Source organism: Anomaloglossus baeobatrachus, chromosome 7 (assembly GCF_048569485.1).
Source record: "Anomaloglossus baeobatrachus isolate aAnoBae1 chromosome 7, aAnoBae1.hap1, whole genome shotgun sequence".
NCBI classification, from domain to species: Eukaryota; Metazoa; Chordata; class Amphibia; order Anura; family Aromobatidae; genus Anomaloglossus; species Anomaloglossus baeobatrachus.
In genome coordinates this window covers 19,523,275-19,533,274 of record NC_134359.1, presented here as the reverse complement: position 1 = coordinate 19,533,274, position 10,000 = coordinate 19,523,275, and the positions used below count along the sequence as shown (strand labels likewise).

At 44.5% G+C, this 10,000-nt stretch overlaps 1 protein-coding gene across 3 annotated transcripts in view; it reads right to left on the bottom strand.

The window, feature by feature from the left end:
* PTPRN (protein tyrosine phosphatase receptor type N) overlaps positions 1 to 10,000 on the bottom strand; it is a 94,392-nt gene that overhangs the window by 82,607 nt on the left and 1,785 nt on the right. For all 3 annotated transcript variants that reach the window (XM_075317107.1, XM_075317108.1, XM_075317109.1), the window contains exon 2: positions 2,343 to 2,393. In XM_075317107.1, coding sequence (XP_075173222.1) covers positions 2,343 to 2,393 — 51 coding nt within the window. The remainder of the gene's footprint in view (positions 1 to 2,342; positions 2,394 to 10,000) is intronic.

The window sequence follows — 10,000 nt, the reverse complement described above, 5'->3', positions numbered from 1 at the left end:
TGGTCCTAAACGCATGTTTTCAGCAGCTAAAAAGCAGGTAAAACGATGGAAATTTGATGTTGCTTGCATTTTTGCAACTTCTCATTGACTTCAATGTTAGCAAAACGCAGCCCAAATGGCAAAAACAATTGACATGCTGCTTCTCTGAACGCTGAGTTTTTGCCCAAAAATATGCAAATTAAACATTGCGTTTTTAACAGCAAAGTGCGCACAAGAAATCCCCATTTCCCATAGACTTTGCTTGAAAATCAAAACACATGCATTTTGGCATGAAAACGCTGCATTTCAAAACACTGCGGAAACGCATGAAAAAACGCAAAGTGCGGACACAGCCTTAAACCTCCTTTTTTATGATCTCCACTAACCTATCAAAATAGAAAGAGAACATTTTCTGCACTTCTATAACACGAAAACCTTTTTTTAATATCTTTCTCCTATGCTGACATAGGAGCATTTAACCCCTTCCCGTTGCGGCCAATTTTTTTTTGCGCTTTTGTTTCTTTCCTTTTTTTCTTTCAAGTGCCAGATCTTTTTTTTGTTGTCTGTCGGCACAGCCGTATGAGGGTTTGTTTTTGCGCGTTACAAGCTGTACATTTTCAATGACACCATTAAGATTACCACGTAATGCACTGAAAAATGAAGTTAAAAAAAGTGCAGTGGAATGATGACGAAAATAAAAAAAAACACAATCCACCATTGTTTTTGGGGGTTTTGTTTCCACAGTGTTCAGCCTGCATTAAAAATGATCTGGTGACAGGATTCTCCAGGTAAGTACAATTATGGAGATAGTAAACTTGTATTTTTTTTTTAATTATTATTTTAGTGGTCAAATTTTTTTTAACAATTTGTAAAAAAAATAAAAAAAAAAAAATTGATTTGTGCTGCTATTATGTCAGGCCAGTATTTTTTTTATTCTTCCACCGATGGAGCTGTGTGTCGCTTGTTTGTTCTGTGCCGAGCTGACATTTTATTGATACTGTTTTGAGTTACAGATTTCATTTTGAGCGCTTTTTACTGCAAGTTTTTTTTACGGGAAAGTGACGCATAAAACCCCAAAACAGCAATTCTAGAGACTTTTAGTTTTGGAACATTTCCCATGAGGGTTAAATACTTTTATATTTTGATTAATTGGAGTTATACGGACACCACAATATTGAATATGTTTGCTTTATTTTTTTTTAATTTGGGAAAAGGAGAACGATTCAAAAGTCTATATATTTTTATATTTTTTAAAATATATATTTTTATTTATTTATTTTTTTAATTCTCTTAAGGGACTTGAACCTGTAATCTTTTGCCAATATAGAAAAAAATTATAGTTTCCTATGAAGTCCAGTCCGTGGCTGAGCTTCACTGAGTACCAAGACGATAGACATAGTGGCCTTCTGCAGGCTCCCAAAGCTGCCATGGCAACCTATCGGTCATAAACTGACATTGGTATTTAAAGGGTTAACACTTACAGGTGTAGGCAAGATTTAATACTCATCAAGCATCTGCGGTGTGTGGAGCAAGCTCAGCTCCTGACCAAAGCTCCACACCCCCGAATCTGCCACAGGATGTAACAGTACGTCATGTAGAGGGAAGGGGTTAATAATGTGAAAACCATTTTTTAATATCTTAATTCTAGGCTGAGATATCATCATTTAAAGTTACAGGTTGGAGCCCCGAGGCTGCACTACTGAGAGATTCCAATGACAATATTCTGTTATCTGTTACGTACAGCGTTGTCATGGAGACCTTGTGAAAATTCAAATCACCAAATACAGAACAGTGGCAGTTATTTTATATGTTGGTGTTTCCATGACAACAAATCAGAATCCTGTTGTCACCAGAATCTTTAAGTAGTGCAGCCTCGGGCTTTGGGCCAGGAACTTCAAATCTTCATATCTCAGCAGAGAAGTAAGATATTAATACGCAGTTTTCACATTATTAATGCACATTGCATGGCTGCTCTTCTGTTAGGTCTAATTAAGCTCTCTAGAGCTTTAATAAGTACACCCCACTGGTGTAGAGACAAAATTCCCTTTCTCCTCTCTGTCGGTTGGTTTTATTTAGGCACTGTGTATGGCACTACTATTTGGACACTATGGAAATAAGATGTGACCACTGCAGTACGGTATTATTTGGTCATTAAATAGTTTTACTGTTATTTGGCCACTTCATGCCAGTACAATGTATGCACTATATACAACTATATATAACTGTCTGCCTGGGATGAAAACTGTACAAAAAATTCTAAATTCCGTATAGCAGTGTTAGGGCACACACTTCCAGTTTTGTAGATGGAGTTGTACTTTAGTCCATTTTCTATGGATTTTCTCACTTTTGTCTTGGACTCTTACCTTGTACACAAACCTCCTCCTTGGAACACAGACGCAGATCAAATAAACAGCCTGAAGAAAAGGAGCAAAAATAAACTGTGAGTGGCGAAATCCACACAGCTAGAAAGTATTATCATTGCTTTGTAGCATCATCATAGAAGACAGTTGGTGAGTCCTGCTCCTCCCATCTAATCATAGAGGAAGCCTGTGAGTCCTGCTGCACCCACCCAGTCAGAGAGGAAGCCTGTGAGTCCTGCTCCTCCCACCCAGTCATAGAGGAAGCCTGTGAGTCCTGCTCCTCCCATCCAATCATAGAGGAAGCCTGTGAGTCCTGCTCCTCCCATCCAATCATATAGAAAGCCTATGAGTCCTGCTCCTCCCATACAATCATAGAGAAAAGCCTGTGAGTCCTGCTCCTCCCATCCAGTCATAGAGGAAGCCTGTGAGTTCTGCTCCTCCCATCCAATCATAGAGGAAGCCTTTGAGTCCTCCTCCTCCCACCCAGTCATAGAGGAAGCGTGTGAGTCCTGCTGCACCCACCCAGTCATAGAGGAAGCCTGTGAGTCCTGCTCCTCCCACCCAGTCATAGAGGAAGCCTGTGAGTCCTGCTGCACCCACCCAGTCAGAGAGGAAGCCTGTGAGTCCTGCTCCTCCCACCCAGTCATAGAGGAAGCCTGTGAGTCCTGCTGCACCCACCCAGTCAGAGAGGAAGCCTGTGAGTCCTGCTCCTCCCACCCAGTCATAGAGGAAGCCTGTGAGTCCTGCTCCTCCCATCCAATCATAGAGGAAGCCTGTGAGTCCTGCTCCTCCCATCCAATCATATAGAAAGCCTATGAGTCCTGCTCCTCCCATACAATCATAGAGAAAAGCCTGTGAGTCCTGCTCCTCCCATCCAGTCATAGAGGAAGCCTGTGAGTTCTGCTCCTCCCATCCAATCATAGAGGAAGCCTGTGAGTCCTCCTCCTCCCACCCAGTCATAGAGGAAGCCTGTGAGTCCTGCTGCACCCACCCAGTCATAGAGGAAGCATGTGAGTCCTGCTGCACCCACCCAGTCATAGAGGAAGCCTGTGAGTTCTGCTCCTCCCATCCAATCATAGAGGACGCCTGTGAGTTCTGCTCCTCCCATCTAATCATAGACGAAGCTTGTGAGTCCTACTCTTCTCACCCAGTCATAGAGGAAGCCTGTGAGTCCTGCTCCTCCAACCCAGTCATAGAGAAAGCCTGTGAGTCCTGCTCTTCCCACCCAGTCATAGAGGAAGCCTGTGAGTCTTACTCCCCCCACCCAGTCATAGAGGAAGCCTGTGAGTCCTGCTCCTCCCACCCAGTCAGAGAGGAAGCCTGTGAGTCCTGCTGCACCCACCCAGTCAGAGAGGAAGCCTGTGAGTCCTGCTCCTCCCACCCAGTCATAGAGGAAGCCTGTGAGTCCTGCTCCTCCCATCCAATCATAGAGGAAGCCTGTGTGTCCTGCTCCTCCCATCCAATCATATAGAAAGCCTATGAGTCCTGCTCCTCCCATACAATCATAGAGAAAAGCCTGTGAGTCCTGCTCCTCCCATCCAGTCATAGAGGAAGCCTGTGAGTTCTGCTCCTCCCATCCAATCATAGAGGAAGCCTGTGAGTCCTCCTCCTCCCACCCAGTCATAGAGGAAGCCTGTGAGTCCTGCTGCACCCACCCAGTCATAGAGGAAGCCTGTGAGTTCTGCTCCTCCCATCCAATCATAGAGGACGCCTGTGAGTTCTGCTCCTCCCATCTAATCATAGACGAAGCTTGTGAGTCCTACTCTTCTCACCCAGTCATAGAGGAAGCCTGTGAGTCCTGCTCCTCCAACCCAGTCATAGAGAAAGCCTGTGAGTCCTGCTCCCCCCACCCAGTCATAGAGGAAGCCTGTGAGTCTTGCTCCCCCCACCCAGTCATAGAGGAAGCCTGTGAGTCCTGCTTCCCCCACCCAGTCATAGAGGAAGCCTGTGAGTCCTGCTCCTCCCACCCAGTCATAGAGGAAGCCTGTGTGTCCTGCTCCTCCCACCCAGTCATAGAGGAAGCCTGTGAGTCCTCCTCCTCCCACCCAGTCATAGAGGAAGCCTGTGAGTCCTGCTGCACCCACCCAGTCATAGAGGAAGCCTGTGAGTCCTCCTCCTCCCACCCAGTCATAGAGGAAGCCTGTGAGTCCTGCTCCCCCCACCCAGTCATAGAGGAAGCCTGTGAGTCCTGCTCCCCCACCCAGTCATAGAGGAAGCCTGTGAATCCTGCTCCTCTCACCCAGTCATAGAGGAAGTCTGTGAGTCCTGCTCCTCCCACCCAGTCATAGAGGAAGTCTGTGAGTTCTGCTCTTCCCTCCCAGTCATAGAGGAAGCCTGTGAGTTCTGCTCTTCCCTCCCAGTCATAGAGGAAGCCTGTGAGTCCTGCTCTTCCAACCCAGTCATAGAGGAAGTAGGTGAGTATGAGTAGGTGGGAGGAGCAGGACTCACAGGCTTTCTCTATGACTGGGTGGGAGGTGGAGGACTCACAGGCTTTCTCTATGACTGGGTGGGAGGTGGAGGACTCACAGGTTTTCTGTATGAGTGGGTGGGAGGAGCAGGACTCACAGGCTTTCTCTATGAATAGGTGGGAGGAGGACGACTCACAGGCTTTGTCTATATGGGAGGGGGAAGCAGGACTCACAGGCTTTCTGTCTAAGTGAATGGCAGGAGCAGGACTCACAGGCTTTCTCTATGAGTGTGTGTGTGTGGGGAGGGGGGCAGCAGGACTCATAGACTTTCTCTAGTAGTAGGTCATCCGATATGGACCTGACAGGAACTACACCTTCCCCACCTTCGCTACAACCCCTAGTTTCCTCTCTTTTACTACTCTCTATGAGTGTAGGGGGGGGACTCACAGGATTACTCTATGAGCGTGTGTGTGTGTGTGTGTGTGTGTGTATGTGGGGGGCAGCAGGACTCAAAGGCTTTTTCTAGGAGTAGGTCATCGGATAAGGACCTGACAGGTACTACACCCTCCCCGCCTTCACCTGTATGCTATAACCCTTACTTTCTTCTCTTTTACTACATAATTATGGCGCAGATCATCACTGATGATTACTGATCTTTTCCTTCACTTCAGCATTTTCCTATCCTTCCTCCACTCACTCCTCATGTCCTTTCCATTCTTCACATGCATATTCCAGATCTGCAGCTTTTCTTGTACATCGATGCTTTCCCTCCCGTTTCCAAACATTATCCACAAATTACCTGTGCCCCACTGATGTTCAGTGGCACAATAACCTCTGCCCTCCACCATCCTTGTCCCTCTAGGTGCCTCCTTATATACTATATACAGCTCGTCCTCTCTCTGCACCTCTTCGTCTCCCCCTTCACAATCCCTCATCTAAGGCAGGAGATTCTCTTCTCCACATCAAACCACAAAATACCAAAATGCTCCTTCATAATTACATGTATCCAGATCAACAAGACACAGAAACCAAAAACTGATGGGAAGAGAAGGGGTAAAATCCTCGGAGACCGTGCAGCTGAATTACCAGAGCTTCTTCATATGTCATTAAATTCCCATCTCCACTTGACGTAGCAGATGATTGCCCTTACTGACGTCAGCGTGGGCTTTCAGATAATTGTGAGGCGAGCAGAGAAGATCCAGGAGAACAGGAATACAATATTTCCCTGTATATGATCTTCCAATGCATGCTATAAAACTGCAGGGCGCAGAGTCGGCTCTGCTACATCTAAATGCTGCTTTATACACAGCGATCTCGTTAGCGATCTCGTTAGCGATGTGACACGCCCAGAACGTAGCAATATGTCTGCTGCGTTCCAAACGACGAACAATATTTTGAAACTGAACGACGTGTTAACGATCAACGATTTTCACCCTATTTGCGATCGTTTGTAGTCGCACCTAGGTGTCACACGCAACGACGTCGCTAACGATGACGGAAGTGCGTCACGAAAACCGTGACCCCCGACGACATATCGTCAGATAAATTGTAGCGTGTAAAGCGGCCTTTATACCAAATGCAGCCATACAAATAAATAGGCTGCATCATATTCTACTATTGAGCTTTACTGTATATCTCACTACATCTCCTCGCAGAGTTGGCACCAAGTCCCCCATGTAGGACTTCGGGGGATAATTCATGGTGGTTATTATCACCCACACAAACCAAAATACAAGAGATTGTAAAGGCCATCTTCAATATTTGACGTGGGATGAGTCACAGAAGGAAGAGGGGGTGGAGAAGCAGCATGAGTAACGTCAGTATCTGAATCAGCCTACACTACATGCACATGACATAGATACGGTATATACCTCTAGACACACTATATAGAAGCAATCAAGAAGCAGACCATATAGAATATCCTGTGCTGTAGATGAGCAGGGCGTGGGGGGGAGCCCAAATGTCGCTTGTATAAGATGAATTCATTAGTTACAATCATATTATGTAAATATTAATAATAATGTCACCAAGGACGTCAGAGAAGGGATGATGGGGTGAGTAGTAATGCATGCAAAAAGCATCTAATGGGAGCATGAGTTTATAAACTGGAGGACACAAACAAAATAAGCCCCCCTGCACAACAGCAGTCTATGGGGGCCCTTTTCAGTCCAATATGCCATCAAAATGCACAATTCCACCTACTTTGGAGTTAGATATGAAGCCTGTTACCTCTTGGGACCCTGTGTAGCTGCACAGGTTGCACCAATGATATATCGACCACTGAGATGATAACAAAAGGTCCAATACCTGGACTGTTCATATAACAGAGCAAGGTTTACAGACAGATTTTAGAAATCTGATCCTACAAGCAGCAATGGGCAGGGAATGGTTAACTTGGTGTCCAAACCAAAATATACAGATTATACAATAATACATTGGCTTTTAGGCTACTTTCACATTTCCGTCTTTTTCCCTCAGTCACAATTTGTTTTGTGACTGATGCGACTGATCTATTGCAGATAATGGTAAAAATAATGCGACGGATCCTGTGAAAAAACGGATCCGATGTACTACGAGAAAGGGAGAGAGAGATTTAACCAGAAAGTAATTTACACATCTGAGCATGCTCAGTTGCTAAAAGACAGATCCATCACTGGAATCCGTCGTTTGACGGATTCCGACGGATCCCGCGCCCGTAGGCTTCCATTGTATCAAACGATGGATGCCGATGGATCTGTTGCTGTCCGTTTTTTTGACAAACACAAAAAAAGTTACATTCTGCGTTGCTTCCGCCAGACGGTCATTCAGTCCATGACTGATCCGTCGCGCAACAAATGCAACTCAAGGCCATCAGTCGCAATCCGTCGTTAATACAACTCTATGGGGAAAAAACTGAATCCTGCTAAATATTTTGCAGGATACCGTATTTTCTCAAGGCGACCGATTGTCACTGAGGGTAAAAGACGGAAATGTGAAAGTAGCCTTATAGGAATAAACTCCTGCAACTTTCTAATATTCTTTGTGCACCAATTCTTCTCTATCTCCAAGATCACTGCTTGCTGTAAGTGAATAAGGATATTATTACTTCAATCCAGATGCTGAACCCTGTACAGAGCTAATTTTCAGCACATACAATGCCATATCCAGTCTAGAAAACCCTCTCAGACCTAAACACATCAGCATCACAAATCTCTCTCCTAGCCTGATAGTTTGCAACAATGTGTCATGTGAAATGTATCAGCCTGGAGAGCAGTAGATTGCCAAGACTTGGACACAATGCAGTGAATTCTCAGGACTTATCCTGCACAGATTTCTTCTAATATTGAAGTTTTTACATTCACTGATAACAAGCAGAGATCTTACAATAAGGGCTTTATCATAGAATATCAGCAACATTTTTAAGTTTTCAGTTTATATTGCAGCCAAAACTCCAGGTGAGCTGTTGCCTCGTTGCAGCAGTGCAGCTCTATGCAGTGATTTATCAAACTGCAGAATTCAGAATTTATAGGGATCTCCAGTGTAACCACAGCATGATCCTCACAATCCCAGGCAGCTGAAAACTCTCCTCTACTATACTAATCACTATTTAGTTAATATATCTTTGCATTTTTGGGGCTAATGGTACTGATGTCAGTATGGCCCATGGTAGGATGGACAGTCACAAAGGTACAATTGGGAAAAATTTCCTAATCCTATTGAACATGTCACCAGATTTTTGCCACCTAATCTGAGAGTAGCATAACATAGGCGCAGAAATCCTGATTCCAGCGGTGTTTCACTTATTGAACTGCTTAGTCTAGTTTAATCAGCAGTGGATTATCATCACAGGACTACTTGGTGTGCTGCTGGTAGTCCAGCATATTCTTGAGCTCTGTATAACTGGTAGATCTGCAGCAGAGAAAACATTTATTTTACTGCTGATTGAGTACTGTCCGTTACTCGCATATTCGTTACGACTAGAAGGCGAAATTTAAGTCAATGGGAAATACTTGCTGAGTAGCGAGTAACCCGAAAGCCGTACTTTTAGTGCGAGTAGCAAATGTACGGCTTTTGGGTTACTCACTACTTAGCGAGTATTTCCCATTGACTTACATTGCGCCCGCTACTCGTAACGAATATGCGAGTAACGGACAGTACTCGCTAACAGCATAGCAAGTACGAATCAAATCAAATCTTTATTTTTTATATAGCGCTAACATATTCTGCAGCGCTTTTCATACATCAGGAACACTTTCCCCATTGGGGCTCACAATCTAAGTTCCCTATCTGTATGTCTTTGGAGTGTGGGAGGAAACCGGAGTACCCAGAGGAAACCCACGCAGACACAGGGAGAACATACAAACTCCTTGCAGATGGTGTCCATTGCAACGAATAGTTAGGTACCCGCTCAACACTAATATATTTTATCAAAATTACAGCAATCAGCTCAGTAAGTGACACATCACTGGAATCAGGGTCTCTGTCTCTACATTATGCTGCTCTCAGATGGGGGAGCAAAAACCTGGTGACAGATTCCCTTTACCCTTTCCAGGGGTTCACTGAAAGGAGTCTCCACTTCCCCGTAGAATCTTACTTTTTTGTTTTGTAGGTCCCCCTTTTAAATATTAAAATAATTTCCCCATCTCAAGAAGAGATGGTGTATCACTAGGTAGGATCTGCTCTGCTATTACTTTAGAATGGTGGGAGTCTGAACTCTAGTATATAGTGCTATATCCTCTTCTCACCACCAACAATGACCCAATAGCCACACAACAATATTGTCAGGAATGATTGGGGTCCCCCCTGGATCAAAAAGTCATAATTAATCCTAGCAATATGCCATTACTATATGACATGGAAACCGCTGTAAGGCTATGTGCGCACTAGAAAGTGCCTTTTTCTTAAGAAAAATCCGGACTCTCTTAAAGAATCCCGCACCCGTGGTAAAAAAAACGCATTATAACAGCAGTGAAATCCGCATGCGGTTTTACTACGGATTGACGCGGATTTGTAAAGGTCTCCCAGCCTCAGACCCTCATGCCCTAATTCCCAGATCATTCGTTTACACCTGACCCTTTATTTTGTGCAACCAGAGCAGCGCACCCTGGTGACAACCCTATGGACTTTTTGGAGCAGATCTCCTCTCTCATACATTTCTGCATTTAGGAGATACTTATCTGCTATTAATTTTGCATACTTTTATGTTTTGCTCCTTTAGAGCACAGCTGTGATCAGTGAACCTAATACTGCTGCATTTTCTTATAGGAGTCCAAG